General features: G+C 38.3%; 1 protein-coding gene across 3 annotated transcripts in view; it reads left to right on the top strand.

The window, feature by feature from the left end:
• The window catches only part of RAB2A (RAB2A, member RAS oncogene family), a 92,013-nt gene extending 73,142 nt beyond the window's left edge, over nt 1-18,871 (top strand). For all 3 annotated transcript variants that reach the window (XM_077876853.1, XM_077876855.1, XM_077876854.1), the window contains exons 7-8: nt 15,452-15,520; nt 17,544-18,871. In XM_077876853.1, the coding sequence (XP_077732979.1) occupies nt 15,452-15,520; nt 17,544-17,639 (165 nt within the window). In that variant the 3' untranslated portion in view covers nt 17,640-18,871. The remainder of the gene's footprint in view (nt 1-15,451; nt 15,521-17,543) is intronic.
• The last annotated feature ends 4,478 nt before the right edge of the window (nt 18,872-23,349 follow it).

The following is a 23,349-nucleotide window of genomic DNA, read 5'->3' as shown; positions in this document are numbered from 1 at the left end:
CCACGTCAGGCTCCATGCAGGGAGCCTGCTTCTTCTGCCTGTGTCTCTGCCTCTCTTTCTCTGTGTGTGTGTGTATCTCTATGAATACATAAGATCTTTAAAAAAAATAAAAAGGAAGGACCTTTAAAAAAAAATAAAGGTTCTTTTTAGAAATTTAAAACTACATGATTATTCATTAAGGTTAAACCTGATAGAGTGATGCTTCCTTAATGTTTATTACTAGACCTATTGGCTTTTGCTATTATGCTGTAATCTGTTTTTATATTTTAATCAAGTTCTAGTTACTATAATGCAAATAGAGACCATGAAATTTTTAACTTTTGAACTTCCCTGGAACAGATTGGTTAATTTGCAGCATCAGATGACAGCATTTTTCCAGCATTATTGAGCTGTTGCTGGAAGTAAGTTTACTATTTATCTGTGGATCGGTTGATTTACTACTTGGCTTAATGATTTCATCCATGAAGGATCTTTTGAGGGGAAGAACAGCCAAACTGGTGTTAGAGAAAAGTGCACAGAATAGCTTGCCACAACAAAAAATTATCTGATGCAAATATCAGTAGTATTGAGATTGAAAAACACCGAGCCAGAGTAACAGGATACAATTAAAATCAGTGAAGTGAAGCACCAGCAACTCCACATAGTACATGCCTCCTCTCTATTCATTTAGAAGTAGGTGGGATGTGTATGATGACCTTAAAAATGCTTTATTTCAGGGGCGTCTGACTCGTGATTTCAGCTCAGGTCATGATCTCAGGGTCATGAGATTGAGGCCTACCCCCTCCGTCAGTCTCCAAATGCAGTGAGGAATCTACCTGAGATTCTCTCACTTGCTCACTCTAAAATAAATAAAATCTTCTTTAGAAAGTGCTTTATTTCAATGACAATCTAGGGGAGAGGGGGAAGACTGGAAAATGCTATTAGGAAATGACACCACTTCTACTTGATGGGCTCTTTCTAAGCTGTGAATTCTTCAGTGAGTATCCTCAGCTGTTTTCAACATCTTTCTGGTGATTTTGACACCTAGATCCAATTCATCCATCCCTAAACCCTAATGACCTTCTCCTTCCATGTCACCATCATTCAGCACTGCTCTACTTACAGTATCTTGAACTTTGTATTTTCCTTAACTCTAGCCTCTCCTGTACCCTCTATTTTGCTCTTACCTGAATTTATTCTACTGATCTTCAGCTGGGATCTTAAATTTAAAACAAAACCAAGACTATACTTTCAAATATTATTTTTGGGGGGCACCTGGGTGGCTCAGTTAAGCATCTGACTCTTGATTTTGACTCCAGTCATGATCTCAGGGTCATGAGATTGAGTCCCACATCGGGCTCCATATTGAGCATGGAGCCTGCTTGGAATTCTTTCTCTCCCTCTCCTTCTGCCCTTCCCCTCCCTTCCCCCCCAAAAAAAAATTCAAATTATTTTCTAGAGAGCATAAAGATAAAATTATGTTAGTCTGCCTCAACTGGATATTACTCCACAAAGATGAGAATTCCTCAGACAAGATCTATTTATAAAATCATATATAACAGTACCACACACATATAAACATTTGTTATTTACACACAAAGATAGAAAGCTTTCTCCATGTAAAACATTTCTGTATTAGCAAACTACCATAGTATTACATTTAAGTATGTTGGTTTCCAAACTGCAAGTTATAATTTCTGAGTTACAAGTTATAATAAAGGACTTCATCCTTCCTATGAAATGGATTTTAATCACTTTTATACAACTTGGGATGGCTCTAAACGTGCTATTATCATTTATCCTTTTTGTTATTCACTGAGGAAATACACCCATAAATGTGATAGTAGAAATACACCCCATAATTCATCTCCTTAAATGTCAATGAAATCAAATAGACAATTTCAACTGAAATAGTTTTGTCTGGATGGTATTCCCACAGTAATAGGAGACCAGAACTTAATTCTTTACATTTACAGTTTCTAGTAGTGATCTCTTAAACATGATATTTGGATGCTATACCCATCTATTTGAGTGCATAGCATATAGAGGGGAAAACCCATTTAGTTGCCTATCATTTATTCAAGTAATATTTCTGCTGAGTATGCAGAGCATTTATAGTGTCATTACATTTTAGGAAAATGAGATTTAGGCTCTTTTATACCTCTGACTGACAAAAAAGAAAAAAATACTTTGACTTCCATTTTACTAAAGATTTTACTGATAGGAAAATAAGAATCAACTATGTGACCAGCAGTAAATATTTTTGAATATTAGTTTTAACTTCTGTTTTCAACAAGTGACCTGAAGGCCACTGAGGACACCAAGATATCATGTGACCTGGTAACTGTGCTGGCTCCTCACAGAAACACCTCTCCAGCTGCCGCCCTCTGGCAGTTCATTCTAGAACCACAGATTTGGGGATCCCTGGGTGGCGCAGCAGTTTGGCGCCTGCCTTTGGCCCGGGGCTGATCCTGGAGACCCGGGATCGAATCCCACATCGGGCTCCCGGTGCATGGAGCCTGCTTCTCCCTCTGCCTGTGTCTCTGCCTCTCTGTCTCTCTCTGTGTGACTATCATGAATAAATAAATAAAATCTTTAAAAAAAAAAAAAATAGAACCACAGATTTGTTTAGTGTCCTACTCTGCAGTGTCCCAGGAAAATCTGGCCTCTGACAAACTGAGGAGTTGATAATGAAGATTATAAGAACCTCCTTCTGTCACTGGAATCCAGTGATGTTGATTGCACACATGTGATGTCAGCATTTAGAAGAGAGTCCCATAAGTAGAAAATGTGTTTCATAAGAATTTGCAAGCAATTAAAACATGCCAAGTACCTGAAATAATGCTGCTGTATATTTGTATGGCATGTTGTCAAAGTTCTTTCTCATATGTTATCCCCTTTCTACTGTGCCACACAGTAGAGAATAGCAGTATTGAAGATTATTCTGTCTTTTGAGGAGCATTAATTAAAATGATCACCTCTGCATAGGATTCCATGGTCAAACATGTTTAGGAGGATCTGCATGTATCCCCCTTGTAGATAACCAGAATTCACAATAGTTTATTAGTTTCTGAGAACCCCTCCCTTTAAAAAAAAAAAAAGATTTTATTTATATATTCTTGAGAGACAGAGAGGCAGAGATATAGGCAGAGGGAGAAGCAGGCTCCTCGCAGGGAGCCCGATATGGGACTCAATCCCCAGACCATGATCTTGCTCAGCCACTCAGGTGTCCCTGAGAACCCCCTTTTAAGAAACTTGGGCACTTTTAACCCCGAGGTGTCCCAGTATGATTTAATCATTCTCCCCAAAAATGGAATTGGGGTAGGGAAAATGTGGTATCTGAAGGATTAAGGTCTTTTTTATTTTGCTTATTCTCTTCATGGTAACATATAGGTTGCAGTTGAGGGTGTGGAGACTGCTTTTTCCTTAGCTCAGAATATCTTGGTTGGTTTTTGTTTGTTTGTTTAAGATTTTATTCATGAAGGATACAGAGAGAGGCAGAGACACAGGCAGAGGGAGAAGCAGGCTTCCTGTGGGGACCCCAATGTGGGACTTGATGCCAGGGCCCCAGGATCACGACCTGAGCCAAAAGCAGACACTCAACCACTGAGCCAACCAGGTGCCCCAGCTCACAATATCTTGTAGAAACATTTTTTTCCAGAGGAACCTGGCTGGATGATTCAGTGGAGAATATGACTCTTGATCTTAGGGTCATGAGTTCAAGCCCCACGTTGGATGTAGAGCTTACTTTAAAAAAAAAAAAAAAAAAAAAAAGTTTTTTTTTTTTTTCTTTTTTTTAGAACTGTGCTTCTCAAACATTAATGTGCACTCAGATCACCTAGGAATCCTGTTAAAATGCAGATTCTGATTCTTTAGGTCCACGGTGTGCCTGAAAACCTGCCTTTGGAACTGTCTGTCTAGTGTTGATGCTGCTGCTCCTGGGCAGGCTCTGAGGAGTATAGAGACCGTGAAGTTCCTTCAGCTCTGTTACCTAACAGAACAACCTGGGAGACTGCTATCTTTTTCTGTTCCTCAGAAACAATCCTTTAAACGATCTCATCCTCTCCTCTAGTGATTCTTAGCTCTCAGCATATAATTACATAATCGAGTTTCAACCTTTTTTTTTTTTTTTTAAGATTTTATTTATTCATGACAGACAGAGAGAGAGAAAGAGAGAGGCAGAGATACAGGCAGAGGGAGAAGCAGGCTCCATGCAGGGAGCCCAACGGGGGACTCGATCCCGGGTCTCCAGGATCATACCCCGGTCTGAAGGCGGCGACAAACTGCTGGGCCACCGGGCTGTCCAGTTTCAACCATTTTAAAAACAAAAACCTGTCATTCCCAGTTCTGAATTTGTTCTCTTCTATCGTCTAGTAAGATCCATCTCCATTTCCTCTTTTTTTTTTTTTCCACACCTCAGTTTACAGGTTGACTTCTTCTACCATGGCCAAGGTTACCCTGGACCTCCTAATTGCTATGCTAATAAATGCTTTTCTGTTCTTACCTAACAGGCCATAGGGATATTTGACTCTTCAGTGGCCTATGTCCTAGAGTGATTCTTTTTCCCTACCCTTCACATTCAGTAAATACATATTGCTCTCACTTGTGTCTTGTTATTTTTACCTCCCCAAGTTGTTCTCTTTTGTCATTGCTATTGGATTCTCTGCCTTCATTTTTCTATCCTCTGTGTTGCTGCCTCTCAGATCTTCTTAAAAATGAAAATTGAGGGGATCCCTGGGTGGCTCAGCGGTTTAGCGCCTGCCTTTGGCCCAGGGCGCGATCCTGGAGTCCCAGGATCAAGTCCCATGTCGGGCTCTCGACATGGAGCCTGCTTCTCCCTGCTCCTGTGTCTCTGCCTCTCTCCTTCTCTCTATGTCTATCATAAATAAGTAAGTAAGTAAATAAGTAAATAAACAAATAAATAAATAATAAATTTTTTAAAAAATGAAAATTGAATGTCACTCCCCAATTTTATTAAAACCCTGTGTAGTGGGTTCCCCACAGCTTCAGAATCAAACTCATCAGCTTGGAAGACAAGTTCCCTTATTAGCCAACTCCATACAACGTGCTCTCTATATTAAAATAAGAGCTCATCATCTGGGTAGTACTGTTTAAACTGGCTTCCACAGAAAGTGTTCTCTGCTCTTAAGATGCCCTTTCTTCCTACCTATAACGAAGTCTCATACCTCCTCTTGGAATGCCGTGACACACAACACACCCTCTGTGTCCCCATCTACCACTCACCACGCGTCATATGCACACATAGAAGTTATATGCTCTCTTCTCTGTGTTCATTCCTGTATCTTCCTGAGCAGGAAATTTATCTTAGCACTCTTATGCATGACACTTGTTTTTCATGTTGGTTCAACATAAGGGCAGCATTCCTTGAAAACACAGACTATCTTTTCATCTCTGCATCCCCAGCACCTAGCACAGTTTCTCCCCTGCATAGTAAATAACAAAATATTTGGATGGTTACATATTTATTTAATTACTTCAATCTTGTACTTTTTCCCTCAGTCTTTAATCAAATTATGCTTTGGTCCCACTTGTTAAATGTAGGTGAAATTCTGTCTTAAACCGTCTTTGCCCTAAGCGTTCTAAAACCCATGAGTTTTTTGAAAACCCAAAAGAACAGATTGGCTCGTCCTTTGATCAGGAGTTTCCTTCAGTAGCGACCTAGTGTCTTAGTAGTTTGAAAAGATTTTTTTTAGACTCAGGAATGAATGTCACAAAGATTACAGCAGGCTAAGAAAAAGACCTCTTCCCAAAAGCTTCATGCTAACTTTATGAAGATTTCAAAATGCCACAGAAGTGATACATGATTGTATTTATAATTATACATGTAACTGTGTGTGTATGTAGTTATAACTATATAAATTATATATATCCTTCCGTCTTTTCTCTGTATTTTTTTCTATAAAATAAAATTCCATTTTCTCAGAGTTGTACATTATCAAAACTGATAGTATTATATTCCCTCTAGGAACTAAAGATGATTGTGCTGTGAATTGTGGTTAAATTTGCCATTTGCTTAACAATTGTCTCTTTATCAAATATTCTCACTCTCTTAGCCATTTGACAGGTTATTTTTCCCTGTGTTCATAAATTTTACTTAAAATTAAAAATTTATGGAAAACCAGAAAAATACATAAACATCAAAAAATTTTGAGGTGGGCAGCCCAGGTGGCTCAGCAGTTTAGTGCTGCCTTCAGCCCAGGGCACAATCCTAGAGACCCAGGATCGAGTCCCACATCGGGCTCCCTGCATGGAGCCTGCTTCTCCCTCTGCCTGTGTGTGTGTGTCTCTCTCTGTGTCTCATGAATAAATAAAATCTTTAAAAAAAATTTTTTTTAAGGCAAAAGTCTTAGTAATTTAAAATATCTTTTTTTAAAATCTTAAACTGGGTGCCTGGGTGGCTCAGAGGTTGAGCATCTATCTGCCTTCGGCTCAGGTCGTGACCCCGGGGTCCTGGGGTCGGGTCCTGCATCAGGTTTCCCACGGGAGCCTGCTTCTCCCTCTGCCTGTCTCTGCCCCCTATGTGTGTCTGTAATGAATTTTTTTTTTAAATCTTAAACTTTTGGGGTGCCTGGCTGGCTCATTCAGTGGAACACACTACTCTTGATCTCTGGGTTTTAAATTTTAGCCCCACAGTGGGTATAGAGATTATTTAAAATCTTTAGGGGCACGTGGCTAGCTCAATTGGAAGAGCATGTGACTTCATCTTGGAGTCATGTGTTCAAGCCCCATGTTGGGGTGTAGAGATGACTTAAATAAACAAAATATTTAAACATCTTTAACTATTGAAAAATCAAGGCTGATAATTCCTGGTTTAGCTGCTAAAGTACTAAAAGATATACTGAATATAATAGCTGAAAACAGTCAACTAGCCCTAAGACAGATTGCAATAGCTTGCCAAGCCATCTAACCTGACAGGATAGGTGGATGTCTGTTTCTTAGGGAAAACATGTGACTTGTGTAACTAAGAAGACCAATTTCACGGCCCCTTGCTAATGTTTGTGTCCTGTCCCAGTACTTGAAAACCTCCAGATTTAATTTGTGTTGAGAGGACATCTTAACTTGCGTTGGGCTATATTCTACGTGGTGGAACAGGTATTCCTGTAGAGCTGGAATGTGATACAAACTGAAGACTTTCTTGTCCGCTTAACCTTGTTCTCAGTGTTAAGGATACCACCAACTTTTCATTGGAAATTTGACCTGACCTTAATCAGGTTTCCAGCATCCTTGAAGGGGTGTTTAATAAATACTTATTACTCCCTTTCTCTAATTGGAAGATTTTGCTGACTAGGATCAATTTTTCCACCCTTTATTTGGCCATCACCCAGTGGAACTTGGGTCATCCAAGCCTAACTAACTTTGAAAGTTACATCCACTTTCTCTACTAAACCAAAGTAGTTAAATGTTACTGGAGAAAGTCATGCTGATATGTGCACATCACATACTTACTCTATAGTTCATACTCGTATAGAGGCACACAGTTATCTAGATCAACTACCAAGGCTTTTCCACTTGTATTTGACATAAACATTAGAATTCATGTGTTTAAAATATCTTTATTCTCTCTTTGAAGGGAGAGAATAATTCTGTTTTTTTTTTTTAAGTTTATTCATTTTAGAGAGAGAGGCAGACTCCCTACTGAGTGCAGAGCCTGACTCGGGCTTGATCTCAACCCTGAGATCATGACCTGAGCCGAAATCAAAGAATTGGGTGCTTAACTGACTGAGCCACCCAGGTGTCCCCCTTTTTTATTTATATCAATTCACAGTATACCTTTCCATATCAATCACTTCAGCCAAAATGGAGTCACCCTTAAACACCTTACCATTCTTTCCCTATTATTTACCACGTCCTTTTAATTTTTCCAAAGTAGATATTAAATTTGATCTTTGTTTTCCATTCTTGTTGCCACTGTTAATTTCTCAGGTCTTCATTTCTTACCTGGATTATTGTTTTAGCCTCTCTACAGGTATCCCTGTTGCCAACCTTGCCTCCTTATAAAATTCATCATAAAATAAATTGAAAACAAAATAAATGAAAATTCCTGAGTTGTGTTAGAAGTAAGTGATCCTGATAAAGGAAAGATAAATGTGGTAGGCAGAATGTTAATCCTGCTCATTGCTTCTGCTGCAGTTTGCATGGTCTTGGACAAGTCATTTCTCCTTTTGCAGTTCAGCCCAATCTATAAAATGAGTAGATTTAGCAGCGGCTCTCTTTCTTCTAACGAAACACAGGAAACTAAAAGAAAGAAAAGTAGAATGGGATGCCATGGAAAGTGAGGGGGAAAGAAGAGATTCATTCTCCTTTTCACTGGGCTCTTCCTATTACCTACCACATCCCAAGAGGTGGTCCTGACAATTTGTCCGTGAAATACAATTTGAAAGCCATTGTATTGGATGATACATGTAGGAATTCTCTTACTGAAACTAAACCAAATAGGCGAAGAACATTTTAAAGCCATAGAATTTGAAGGAGTTTGTGTTTAAACAGCCTAATCTTGAATTCTAGTCTGATGTTCTTTTCACAAGACTTTTCTTTCTTTGCATCATATTAAGCCTATCTCAATGTATTTTATTCTTCAGGGCTTACTGTAACACGCTTTATGTTGTTAATTTACTTTTTTTAATAGTTAGTTTTTACTTAATCAAGGTATTTTAATTCACTTACCAGTCAGTGTTGATCACCATTTTTCTCCTTTACTCTGTCTGCAGTGTTCCAGGGCACATTCGCATTTCACATGTGTACCCTCTTCTGTTCCCCACACGTCATTGCACTTCCACATTCATGATGAGGAAGGCTAACAAGTGTGAGCGCTTACTACTTGCCAAGCGCTGCTCTCAGTGCTCCACATTCATCCTACCAGCGATTTAGTGTAGTAGGCACCATTGTTATCCTTGTGCTACAGAGAGATTAAGTAGGAGTCCAAAGCACCACATCTAGTAAGAGGTAGAACTAGTTTGAACCTAGACAGTCTGTTTCTAGAACTCTACCCTTGGCCATTCTGCTAATCTTACAGGCATAACTTCATCCCACAGATTTTCTTGGAAGCAAATGAAAAAATTAATTTCCTTATTATACATATTTTGAATTTCTTTCAGAAATAATGAATACCTCTGCAAATTAACTAAGCATATAGACTGGCCCATTAGTGAGTACTTAGTAAATATTGGTTATTAATAGCTTTGTCATCTGGACACATGTGATGTTCATAGCGTTGACTAGGAAATTAGAAGACAGTTAAACAGCATTTAAGTTACCTCATGTTTCTTAGTTCTAAGAGCAAAACTGAAGAGTCACTGATTGTGAAATCAGGGTACTTTACTGTGTAGCATCTCTCTGTTCAAGATGTTTGTTTATTTTAAGATTTATTTTTATGCAATCTCTACACCCAACATGATGCTTGAACTCCCATCCCTCTGAGCAGAAGTTGCCTGCTCCACCAACTGAGCCAGCCAGGTGCCCGTCTGTTCAAGATGTTTAGATAAAACTAAGGTACTTGGATGTATTTTGAATTCTTACCTATTAGATGTTACACTTTTTCTCTTGCCACCAGGTGGCAGCATGTGACATAAAGAAATAATTTAAATCTTTATTGTAGACCATTTTCAGTATTTTGTTTTAAAAACTGATAAACTATAATAAAAATGAAACACTGTTCTGAGGGCGCCTGCGTGGCTCAGTCAGTTAAGCATCTGCCTTTGGCCCAGGTCATGATCCCAGGGTCCTGGGATAGAGTCTCACATCAGGGCTCCCTGCTAAGCATAGAGCCTGCTTCTCCCTCTCTCTCTTTCTCTCCATCAAATAAATAAATAAAATCTTTTTTTAAAAAAAGAAAGAGAAACATTGTTCTGGGTTTCCCCTTGCCTCTCTTCTCCCTCATGGGCTGCAAAGGCAGGCCCCTCTTAGCACATTGTCCTTGGCCTCCATCCAGACCTGCTTCAGTCCTGCCCTGCATGCCGTCTCCCTCTGCCAGTGCAGAAAGTTTCTTTTTCCTGCTTCTTCAACAGAGATTTAAGTCCTGTGCTTAGATTCTCCCACCAAGTTGTTTTAGTTCAGCAGCAGTAAGAACTATATCTGCCTCTTCCCTGTGTCTTCCATTGAACCTAGGGGAATGCTGAGTCTAAGGTAACAATTTAAGAGGTGCCCTTGGGTGAATGACAAATGACAGGTTATGCATCAGCTTGTGTGTAATGAGTATATAGTTCTTAGCCAGTTATATTTATTTTCATTTTTGCTAGGGAAGTTGTTGAAGACTGACTTAAATTCAGGTATTAGGACCATTCAGATAACTACTGCCAAGGGCTAAAAGATTAGTGTCTGAGGTGGAAGGCAGTTAATGGCTAATGAAGGTAAAGAACCGATCATGGCAATTAATCAAAGGAGGGCAAAGGGGGAGAGCTAATGGTAAAATGAAGAGGGAGTCAGGAAGTCCAGCCTCTGATACTGGAGTGGATTCCCGCATGGGAAAGTAAGCAGCTCACCAAATTAAGTTGGCTACATGGAAATCTGTTTATACTTCATAATTGTGGATCTGCCTAGATGTTGTAAGTTTCACAGTGCTAATAATGAAATCTTTTGATACTGGTTTTCCGGCAAATGTTTTTTCCTATTCTATAACCTATTTATTAATGTTCAGATTTGACCGTATTTGTAGAATACAGAAGTATATAACGTACTTGCTTATAGCTCTAACTTATGTGTCACAAACAATAATCTTTAGGTTGTCATGCTTTGACAGTATTGCACGAATGCTAACAATTTCCTGTAGGTGTGCCATCAACTTGCTTCATTTTTCTGATAATAAATAAGTATTCTAGATAGATTAATTTCCCAGGTTACAGCCTCTCTCCTGAATGATACGGACCATTGTCACTAGTGCTTGTACTCCATGTCAGGAGCTGTGAGATGCCCCCTAGTTGGCTATCCCCACAGCTGCCACCATATGCAGGCTCCCCCATTGCCACTGCCCTAACACTACACATGCTCATCCCCACCTACCACTCAAAACAGATTTGCCCTCACATGTGCTCCTTTTTCTTTCCTTTCCTTTCCTTTTTTTTTTTTTTTTTAAAGATTTTTACTTATTCATGAGAGACACAGAGAGAGGCAGAGACATAGAGGGAGAAGTAGGCTCCTCAAAGGAAGCCCAACGTGGAACTTGATCCCAGGACCCCGGGATCATGTCCTGAGCCGAAGGCAGATGCTTAACCAGTGAGCCACCCAGTGAGCATCCCTCTTTTCTTTTTTTAAGATTTTATTTATTTTATTAGAGAAGGAGAGCATGGGGATTGGAGTGCAGAGGGAAAGGAATAGGGAAAGGGAGGAGGAGACTCCCTGCTGGGCAGGGAGCCTGATACGGGGCTCAATCCCAGGACTCTGAGATCATGACCTGAGCCAAAGGCAGACGCTTAACTGGCTGAGCCACCCAAGCGCTCCTCCCCTTTACTTTCTCCTGCCCCCTTCTCAGAATTTGTTTCTGTAGCCTGGGAAATAGAAAAAATGAAACTGGTTTCATTTTATGTTTAGAATTGGAAGGAGGGCAGCCCTGGTGGCACAGTGGTTTAGCACTGCTTGCAGTCCGGGGTGTGATCCTGGAGACCCGGGATCAAGTCCCACATCAGGCTCCCTGCATGGAGCCTGCTTCTCCCTCTGCCTGTGTCTCTGCCTCTCTCTCTCTCTCTCTCTCTCTATGAATAAATAAATAAAATCTTTAAAAAAATAGAATTGGAAGGAATTTCAAGCTGTCCTATGAAAACGTGATAGCTTTAATGTAAAGGCCTTGTATCGAGCTAAATTGTTGCTCATCATTGTTGTCTGTGTTCTAGAGGTATTTCACATTGTTAGGTCTCTACATTAAAAATATTTTTGAGGAGTTTAGTGACTAGAGTGAAATGAGCAATTAAGATTCTAGCCAGTTATTGTGAGATATCTCTAGTCTTTCCAAGTTCTTGAAATGCTTGCAGCTTTAGGGAAAAGATATTGTCTGTAACACCCAAGGTTCTTATCTTAGAAGTTTCATTTTATCTCTAATAAGCCTTAACAGTATTTGGTTAATGTTCATTATTTTTGGGAATTCAGTAGTTTCAGTTGATAGCCATGGGCTTTTAAAACATGTGAACTAATGTCTGCATTTGTCACATTGGGTTTTAAACTGAGGAGTCATTAAAATTGATCGTTAGTTATTTGATAATATTAAATATAATTAATTTTGCCATCAGATACATAAAATAACCCACTTATATAATATTCTCTTTATAATATGCCCAGAGAATGGAAGATATTTTTATTTCAGTGTTTTCAACATATAATCCTCAGTTGGATGGCAAGTAAATATAGCATTGTCCAAAGACTATTTCATGGAGATGATAAGAATTATGAAAGAAAATCATTTTATCAAAAAAAAAAAAAAAAGAAAATCATTTTATGTACTTCAGTTGTAATGGAATTAATTACATGTTTTTTCAGACACAAAATACATCTTTTTTTTTTAATTTTTTTATTTATTTATGATAGTCACAGAGAGAGAGGCAGAGACATAGGCAGAGGGAGAAGCAGGCTCCATGCACCGGGAGCCCAACGTGGGACTCAATCCTGGGTCTCCAGGATCGCGCCCTGGGCCAAAGGCAGGCGCTAAACTGCTGCGCCACCCAGGGATCCCCACAAAATACATCTTAAGTCCATTGGATACAACTGTTCTTAAAGGCGCTTAATAAAGTATTAAGTACTATCAAGTCATAAAATTAGTAGTGACTTAAAAAATTTCATGCAGCATAGCTTTCTTTCTTTTTTTCTTTTTAAGATTTTATTTATTTATTCGTGAGAAACAGAGAGGCAGAGACACAGGCGGAGGGAGAAGCAGGCTCCCTGCCGAGAGCCCAGTGCTGCTGGACTTGATCATAGGGCCCCAGGATCACAACCTGAGCCAAAGGCAGATGCTCAACCACTGAGCTACCCAGGTGCCCCCAGCATAGCTTTCTTGAGCCACTTTTTAAAATGATGCATCAACAAATTAACAAAAAAAGTCTGTTTACATAAATCGGCACGTTTAATGGCTTTTATAATATAAGTGCTTGTATATATGAAGTTTATAACTCGTTTATGGGATCTTGTAGTTCCGTCTGATGTTCTAGGGAGATGTACACATACAGGTGCCCCTTTAAGGATTTCAAGCCCTGTGAATTTATGAATCTGTTGACTTCAATATTTAGTTAGCCTGGTTTCTAAGGCCATCACTGTAATTGACATGTTATTGGAAATAAAGTTAAGTTTTTCCTTATTTATAAGGGTAATAACTTCAATTTTGAGGAACGTGAATCAATTCAGAGCTGGCTGGAAGCCAATTTCTCCTTCACTGTAACTCCTGCGCACACGAAAAGCGCACTCACCTCCTAAGTGTCTTGTGAATCTGCAGTGATTAATTCTTCTCATTATTTTGCTGCAAATTCTCATGACCCTCTCTGATGATTCGATCAGCCACTTAGAGTTTATGCATATTCATATCTCTGCGCTCCTGCCGCAGTCGCGCGTCTCCTTCGCTGACCGGTATGTTCCTGGTGCAGTAATTGAGCTGCAGTAGATTGATTACTCTGGGGAGCTGTAAGGCCCTTAAAGGTGGAAACATATCAGTCCTGTTAATTAGGAAACAAAAGCTCTGGTGGCAAGTTCAGCAGTCAAATGTTTCCAGTGTGGAAAAGACGCAAGGTATGATTGGTTCCTCTCCATGAACCTGTTTACTTTTTAAATTTGGAATTACAACTATCAGTGCTAGTGGAGAATAGCCTTATTTTGTGAATTTTCAGTGCTCACTGAAGAGGACCTGATTTGTAATATTAATGCTATTACCTGTGATCTCTCAGATGGGATCATCAGAACATGAGTTTATAAACACCTTCTATAACATTGGCAATATTTGTATAAAACATCTTAATATTTATTCTTATTTATTTGTGTTTTTGGTAATCTCTACCCTCATCATGGGGCTAGAACTCATGAACCCAAGATCAAGAGTCACATGCTGTACTGACTAGGCCAGGCACCCCCTAATAGCTTATATTTTACATAGAGAATGCTTGTGGATTCATTTGATATTTAGAAGCTTAATTTGGTTAGGTTTTTTTTTTTTAATTTTTTTTTAAATTTATTTATGATAGTCACACAGAGAGAAAGAAAGAGAGAGAGAGAAAGAGAGAGGCAGAGACATAGGGAGAGGGAGAGAAGCAGGCTCCATGCACCGGGAGCCTGACGTGGGATTCGATCCCGGATCTCCAGGATCGCACCCTGGGCCAAAGGCAGGCGCTAAACCGCTGCGCCACCCAGGGATCCCTGATTAGGTTTTAATACTGATTTTGTTTTGTTTTGTTTTGCCAATCTAGTAGTATGCTATATGGAAAAAGGATAAGCCTTTATTCAACATGGCAAGAAGTTTGGCTGCTTTTTATTTCTTTATCATAAGCATCCTTTGAGTCTTTCCCCCTTAAACTGTGTATTAAGTAATACATTGTCCTGGCAAAAAGGATCCTGTGTGGAACAGTAGCCTCTAAAAGTAAGCTAGTTTCAACACAGAAGTTTATTGACCTGACATCTTTTTCTCATGTGTGCTGTTCTCACATTATGGTATCCCTGCCCCGTTCCCTCTCCCCCCCACCCCCTCCAGTGATGAATTTTTCTTCTGGGATATGGTTCACATACCATAAAATTTACGCTTTAGAGAGTACTGTTTGGTGGGTTTTAGTGTATTCACAGCATTATGCAATTATCACCACTATCTGATTCCAGAACATTTTTATCACCCCAAAAGAAACCCCATAACATTAGTCGTCACTCTTCATTCCCTAACCCTTGGCAACAAATAATCTACTTTTTCTCTCTATGAATTGACCTCTTCAGGATATTTCAATAAATAGAATCATACTATGTGTGGTCTTTTACATCTAGCTTCTTTGACTTAGCATAATATTTTCAAGGTTCATCCACATTTTAATATGAATTAATACTTCATTTTTTTATGACTAACATTGCATTATAAAGTTAAACCACATTTTGGTTTTCATTCATCAGTAGATAAACATCTGTGTTGTTTCCACTTTTTGGCTATTGATGCTAATAATGAACATTTGTATACGTCCTTGCCTTGTTCTTGATCTTTAGGAAAGCTTTCAGTCTTCACCACTTGGTATGATGTTCGCTGTGAGTTATTCATAAATGCTGTTGAGGAAGTCCCCTTCTAGTCCTATTTTGTGGGGTGTTTTTATCATAAGGTTGTTGGATTTTGTTAAATGCTGCTTCTGCCTCTATTGAAGTGATCATACAGTTTTGTCCTTATTAATTAATATTCTGTATTATATTTGTTGAGTTCTTATACAGAACCTTATGATATTCTACAGTTTTTATATAATGTTCTTTTACTGTTGCAGTTTTAAATAATTCTAATCAATTTCTCTACTTTATATTTCAGGCATTTATTAATACAGCAAAAGAAATTTATGAGAAAATCCAAGAAGGAGTCTTTGACATTAATAATGAGGTATATATATATATATATATATATAGATAGATAGATAAGCAAATGTTGGCTAATATTAGAGTTGAATTTTAATTACTACATGGATTCGTCATTCTACATTTTTTTAATTCATAAAATGAGTCTATGAGGTCAGTAAATGTATGATTAATTGATAATCCTCTAACTGAAAATTTGTTGTATGTTCTGTAATAGATAAATGTTTATGTTCTAGTAGAGCAGCACTTTGTGAAAATAAGTGACCATTTATTGCAAGCAATGCAAAAAGAAAAAAAAATAAACCCTCCAAAGAGAGAAGAAAATCCACTTTCAGCCACATGTCCATATGGTGTCATCTGCTTTGGGGAATAATTTTCTAGTGTGTAAATGCACGAACTATGTTACTGATGCAAGATGCTCTCTCTGTTGTCTAGTATGAAAGAGAGAAAATACCCAATTTGGAAATTACTCTCAGTATAGCATGTTTTCAGGAGACTGATATATATAATTAGCAATTGGCATTGTTTTTGTTTCTGTCTTTTTTGTAAAATTATTTGATGAATATGATTAGGATAAAACAGCTTTGAAGCATGTAATTCAGAGTGTTTACCAAAGGTTATTATTTCTGACCTAAATCCCTGCTGTGCATTTACTTATTTCAGAATGTTTATGTGGATGTATGGTATATTATTTACTTTTACATAAATTTTTTTGCCATTCCATATTAAGACTTTGTGCTTCTGAGGGAAAAACCCCTATTCCTCCCACAGTTGCAATTAGGAAAGCGTTGTTAGGAATCCTTTATTGCACATGTACCTCTCGGCCTATCCATAAACGAGGCTCTTCTATATCTCCCTCGATATTCTCTGCTAAGACAACCGTTTGCCTAAGGTTTCCAAAAAGTACTTGATATTCTCATTTCTCTTTCATTTAGAGTAATATATTTTCTAAATCCTGTCCTCTAGCCTTATGGCGGTAGATTTTGAGTTAAAGACAACGCCCTTCAGAGACTAATGCCATATAAATTGAACAGTAATTGGGCCTCTGTTTAAAAGGGCACGTTCATCGTTTCTGTCTGGTTTCATATAGTAGCTGACTGCTTTACTGGGCTGGGTGCAGCTTTGATTGTAATGTGCTGTCAGGAGCCAACAGGCCGTGCGATTTATTTGGCCCGATGCCAAGTCTGACTCCTTGATTCCTCAAGAAGTTGCTACCAGCCCAGAGGGGGCAAAACCAATGAGCCATAGGGCATGCTTTTTATTAAAGAGGAGTCAAAAGAGCGAAAAGAAACCACATCAGCTGCTGTCAATACTGAGCTAGTGCCAGAAACCCCAAGGCTACTACTGTTGCAGAACAACTGCCAAGCACTATAAATCTGAGATTTACTGTGACGTAAAGTTTCCTTAAGAGCTTAATTTCTGAAGCTACTGTATTACTTTTCTCAAAGTGTTGTATTTTTAGGTAAAATCCACTTGAGGGAGTGAGGGTTAAGACAGAAGTGTGAGTTTGATGAATGAAAGAACTACTCTGTGTGTGGGTTCTTGGCAAGCTGCCATGTCTTTGGGGATCATAGAAATTATTGATGACACAGAACACTCATATGCCTTTAGCCTGTACAGCTGATTCAACATGGAACAGAAATGCTGTCTAGAGAAAAGATTTTACGTTGTATTAGAGCAGTACCGGGCTGTGCATGTTTTTATCTTTTAAAGATTACTTGCAGTAATTGTTCTAAACAATTTCTCCATAGTGAGAATGCCCTGGAAAGCAGCATTGCCTGGGTCTCATTGCCTCCTAAGTACCTGGTGTGATAAAGAATTATTTTCAGAAATATTTCCACGGGATTATTTTTTAAAAAGAAAGGAACAGTCCCCTAAGAGACACTGCTTTAATTGTCGTATACATCTGTTTCATGTATGTTTTTCTGAAGTTGTTCGGTAAAATTATGTCATTAAGAATTCAGTGGAATTCTTTAAATTTAGTTAAACCGCACTGGTCGGGTCCCTTTAACATTTTTTTTTTATTCCTTTCCCCTTCCTCCTTTCAGGCAAACGGCATTAAAATTGGCCCTCAGCACGCTGCTACTAATGCCACACACGCGGGCAATCAGGGAGGACAGCAGGCCGGGGGAGGCTGCTGTTGAGTCCGTTTTTACCGTCTCGCTGCCCAAATGTGGCTCCTCACTTCCTCTTTCACTCTCCTGCTCAGCTGAGACATGAAACTATTTGAAATGGCTTTATGTCACAGGAGACTCTAATCCTTCGAAATTCTTGTATAACTTTGAATAAATGGTTAATGTTCACTTAAAAAAGACAGATTTTGGAGATTGTATTCATATCTATTTGCATTTGATTTCTAGGTCAATTGATGTGATTATTTTTGTTAAATGTTGTCTTGTGCCCTTACCTACGAACTGAACTGTATTAAACACTACAAAGTCATCTTGAGTATTTTAAATCAGTTTGTGTGGTTAGGTTTCCCGACACCTGTGGACCTAATGTTTAATATTCTAGAACTGTCCTCAAAAAGTTTGTCAATTTTCAAGGCTATAAGGAAAACCAGAAGGACTCTTTTAATTCTGTATTTATCATTTACTTTCTGTATATACAGTTTAACCTGCTTGGGTGTAATTTGCCAAGCTTGAATTCTTTAATGCATTTGCATAAATTCTATACTGTTTAGAGCTTAAAGCTACAGAAGCATTGTTAGGAATTGCTTGGACACTGAATTTTAAACTTTTTGACATTGTTAACAAGCATGTTCATCTTTTCTTGTCACTAGTCCAAGAAAATATGCTTAATGTACATTACTAAAGGCTATGTATGTGTTAACCTGTTTTAATGCCAAAAGTTTGCTATATGTCCACAGTTTCTTTAAGACCTCCTCAGAAAAGGATTTGTTTGCCTTAATGAATACTGTTGGGTAGAAACACAGTATAATGAGTGAAATGGGCAGAAGCAAGAACTCCCTACACCTAAGCGACTCCAAGAAGAATGAATGTCCACATTTAGATGGCACATTATGAGGACTTTAATCTTTCCTTAAACACAATAATGTTTTCTTTTGCTTTTATTCACATGATTTCTAAGTATATTTTTCATGCAGGACAGTTTTTCAACCTTGATGTACAGTGACTGTGTAAAATTTTTCTTTCAGTGGCAACCTATAATCTTTAAAATATGGTAAGCATCTTGTCTGTTTTGAAGGGGATATGACAATAAATCTACCAGATGGAAAATCCTGTCAAAAGTAGAAAAGCTTTAGTAATTTACTCAGTGTGATGGTTTTATCCTTTTTTTTTCTCTCTCTCTCTCTCCCTTGGTCTATAATGAAATTGTTACAGCAGTGCAAAATAAAATCCTATGTATAAAAGTGTTCTTTTTTTATTATGACCACATCATTTCTTTAAATGTACCTTTTTAGTCCATCCACAGCTTTCACATATATTTATTTGAGCATATTTTTTTAAAGGTCAGCATGTTTAACACCCTTTTTAAAAATTTTCCTTAAATGTGATCGCGTTCTTCACAATACTGAAATTTTTTTTGTTACTGTTGATGTAAGCAGGTATTTCCTACTTCTCAAAGAGCGCAAGAGCACATTGCATTTAGACTATAAGGAAGGTTTATAGGGACGCCTGGGTGGCTCAGCAGTTGAGCATCTGCCTTCAGCTCAGGGCATGGTCCTAGGATCAAGTCCCAGAGTCCCACATCGGGCTCCCTGCATGGAGCCTGCCTCTCCCTCTGCCTGTGTTTCTGCCTCTCTCTCTGTGTGTCTCTCATGAATAAAATATTTAACAAAAAAGAAGAAAAAGGAGAAGAAGCGTTTATAAAGAAGTTCTAAGTGTGAAACTACTTTCAATTTACCCACCAACTTCAACCTTCTGTGGATCTTCCCTAGAGATTCAGCAATACTCTGTCAAAGCTTTGACATTACTCTTGTGGAAAGTCACCTAATGTTATCTTAGGTTTGTTTTAACTAGCTCCTGGAGGCCAGAGGGAAAGGTGAGAGGAAGTCAAGAGTATTGTCATTATAAACCTGTCTTTCCTTAAAGTGGTTATATAAAATTCACTATCTTACCATATTACCACTGTCATTAATGATGAGTAGAAAAGGCTTGGACAGCTATGACTTGTTCTGCTCTATACCAGGAAGGGGAGGATTCTTTGGAAATTGTTATTTTTAAGCCACTGTTAACTTTTCCAGAAGTTTAATGTTTCTTTTCCATGCTCTCTCCCCTAATTCTTTTAAAAATCAAGTATAGGGGATCCCTGGGTGGCTCAGCGGTTTGGCGCCTGCCTTTGGCCCAGGGCGCAGTCCTCGAGTCCCGGGATCAAGTCCCGCGTCGGGCTCCCAGCATGAAGCCTGCTTCTCCCTCTGCCTGTGTCTCTGCCTCTCTCTGTGTATGTGTGTGTGTGTGTGTCTATCATTCATAAATAAATAATAAATAAATAAATAAATAAATAAATAAATAAATAAATAAATAAATCTTTTAAAAAAGTAAAAATCAAGTATAGGAGGAGAAGCTAATGGTAAAAAAAAAAAAAAAAAAAAAAAAGTCTATCGTATGTATTTTAATGCCCTAAGAAAAGATGGAGCCCTCCTACAGCCCCTACCACAGCAACCTTAATCTGCTTCCATCTTGGTTGCAGGGGTCTTGATAATTCATTTCCACTTTCTCAACAAATCTCATCTACCATTAAAGAGTACATGTGATGAATCCTTTATGTCAGTTGACAAAGCAGTATTAGTGTCTGGTTTGTACTCTTTGCTTATTTTATCATCCCTATCATAAATACTATAATATTGGCACCTGTATTTAATCTTTAATGCTGTGAGTCCTTAATTCATCTTTGATCAATTTTTGCAGCATCTGTGGGACATTTAAGAGCTAGGAAATCAGTCACTAAAAAGCTAAATACAACTTTTTTTTAAAGATTTTATTTATTTATTCATGTGAGACACACACACAGAGAGAGAGGCAGGCTCCGTGCGGGGAGCCTGACGTGGGACTCAATCCTGGGTCTCCAGGATCACGCCCTGGGCTGAAGGCGGCACTAAACCGCTGAGCCACCCGGGCTGCCCTAAATACAACTTTCAATGTCTTAACATGTAACATTCCAAAGCTCTAATCTTCATAAAGACAGTGTTACTATTTGTCTTCTGAATTTAAGACAACTGAACCAGGAGCACATTTTTGAAAGAGTGACATGTAATTTGATATGTAATTCAAACAACATGGGAGCTGAATTGAATCTTCATACACAGTTTGCCTTTAATTTTAAAATAGCTTGTTAGCAGGAAAATAGCCCCCATTTATTTTCTCATAGTAAAAAGGGTGGGAATGTAAATGATAATGAAATGTGCCTAATAATCACTCAAGCAGTGATTTATGTCTGGCTTTGGAATACATTATTCATTCTCTCATAGGTAGTTGAACCCTATCAAAACTCAGTACTAAGGTTGACAGCATAGGGTTTGTTGACTATATGAGCTAAAAAATAATACAAAGAAAATCTTGTTTCAAAGTAAACAAGAATTGACTATACAGAGACAAACTGAAATACCAACCTGTGTTTCTTAGAAGAGTTTACATGAGCTTTCGTGGTCAAATGAAAGTGGAACCTAACCCCATGCATTGGTATTTACTAGATAATAGTACTTGGTTGAAGTCATGATGGAAAACTTTAAAGGGCCAGTTTAGTTCACCCAAAATGGATTTTTAAATTTCCCAAAATATAATTTAAAATTTCAAACATACAGAAATTCAGATTAAAGCAGATATCATTTCTCACCTATGAGATTGGAACTTTAATAAAGTATGACAACAGATTCTATTGGTGAAACACTCTTAGATGTTGCTCATGGAAGTGCAAACAAGTACTACCTTTCTGAAGAGGAACTTGGCCATACCTAATAAAATCAAAATACACTTAACTAGTTGACCCAGCAATCTGACTTCTAGAAAAATACCCTTCCAACAGTACAAAAGCACATATGCACAAAGTTGCTCACTGCAATATTGGTTGTAATTGCAAAATAATTGGAGATGACCTAAATGTCTATACATAAGGATGATTGAAGAAACTGATATGTTTACTCAAGGGAGCCCTACACAGCTGTACAAAGTATGAGGAAGAGCTCTGTGAATGGATGTCACTATGTCCAGAATATATTAAGTGACAAAAGCAAAGTGCAAGGGAGTCTACAGGTTACTATCCTGTAATAAAGAAGGCAATATAAAAAGATGGCATGTATCTGCTCATTTGTGCAGAAGAAACAGCAAGAATCGGGATCCCTGGGTGGCTCAGTGGTTTAGCACCGCCTTTGGCCCAGGGTGTGATCCTGGAGACCTGGGCTCAAGTCCCACATCAGGCTCCCTGCATGGAGCCTGCTTCTCCCTCTGCCTGTGTCTCTGCCTCTCTCTTTCTCTGTGTGTCTCTCATGAATAAATAAGTAAATTAAAAAAAAAAAAAACAGCAAGAATAAACTAGAAACTAATGAGACTGGTTACCCAAAAGAGGGTGAGTGGGTTCAGTGTGGAAAGTAAGGATTGGGAATGGGGTATTTGGGACAAGTGACCCCCTCTTTCAGTATACATTTTTGTTTAGCTCTGACTCAGGACCATAGTAGTATTTCTAGTATTCCAAAAATAATTAAAATCAACCATGATGTTCAGGGGACTCAAAATGGAATATAAAGTAATGAATGAACCTGCCTATATTATAAACGAGTGACATTATCACCATGAAGGGGACAGGAAAGAAAACTAGCGAACAACCAGCAACTTTGGAAAAGATATGGCTGTATAAAGCTAAAAACATAATGAACTATACACAGTTACACTGTAGTTAGTAAAGAGATATGGGTTAGCAATTATAAAAATAGCTTTTGTGTATTTAGATTGAGCAAATAAATGTATTGTGGATAATGAAAAATCCATAATGAAAATCTGTTTTCATTATGGAAAAAAGGAGTTACAAATAAAGGTTGGGAAAGACTAGAATGAACTATGTGGTAGTGGATTGATATTCAAGGTGTTAGGAACTCATGGTTTGTTTTTTTTTTTTGTTTTTTTTTTTTTAATTTTTATTTATTTATGATAGTCACAGAGAGAGAGAGAGAGAGGCAGAGACACAGGCAGAGGGAGAAGCAGGCTCCTTGCACCGGGAGCCCGATGTGGGATTTGATCCCAGGTCTCCAGGATCGCGCCCTGGGCCAAAGGCAGGCGCCAAACCGCTGCACCACCCAGGGATCCCGGAACTCATGGTTTTTATATGTACGGGTGTGTAGAGAAATACAGATAGATGAGTGAGAATATGTGTACACCTTTCCTAGTTTTGTCTACTGAAAGGAAGATCTAAAAGTAAAGACACCCCAGCAGCAGTGAGCACACCAAGTGTACAGATACTGGTTTCTAAATACCTTCCCCTATAAAAGGAACCGAAGCTCCTTGGAGAAATGGTTGATTTAAGGCCGGGGCAGGGAAATTTTAAAACAAGTCTGGAACATCTGTGATGCCAAAACAAAAAAACAAAAAAAAAGAGTGCTCATAAAATGTACTCAGGAGCCAACTTAATGCTTCTGATGGCCAAATCTGGAATGCTTTGCAAAAAATAATTCATGCTAGTAATGGATTGTAAACTATGGGATAAAATAAACATCCATTATATAAATGAATAATTGCATAAAGAAATGTGAGAAAGCGGCACTTTTTCCTTATAGTAGAATACCAGTTAGTAGAGCTGGAAGGCATAATGTAAACAGAAAATCCTCAAAACCACAGGAATTGTTAGAGATAGGAGTCATTAATGAATGCTAAATGTGGGCAAAAGAATGACGAGAAACAGAAT

Source organism: Canis aureus, chromosome 28, assembly GCF_053574225.1.
Source record: "Canis aureus isolate CA01 chromosome 28, VMU_Caureus_v.1.0, whole genome shotgun sequence".
NCBI classification, from domain to species: domain Eukaryota; kingdom Metazoa; phylum Chordata; class Mammalia; order Carnivora; family Canidae; genus Canis; species Canis aureus.
This window is presented reverse-complemented; position numbering and strand designations above follow the sequence as displayed.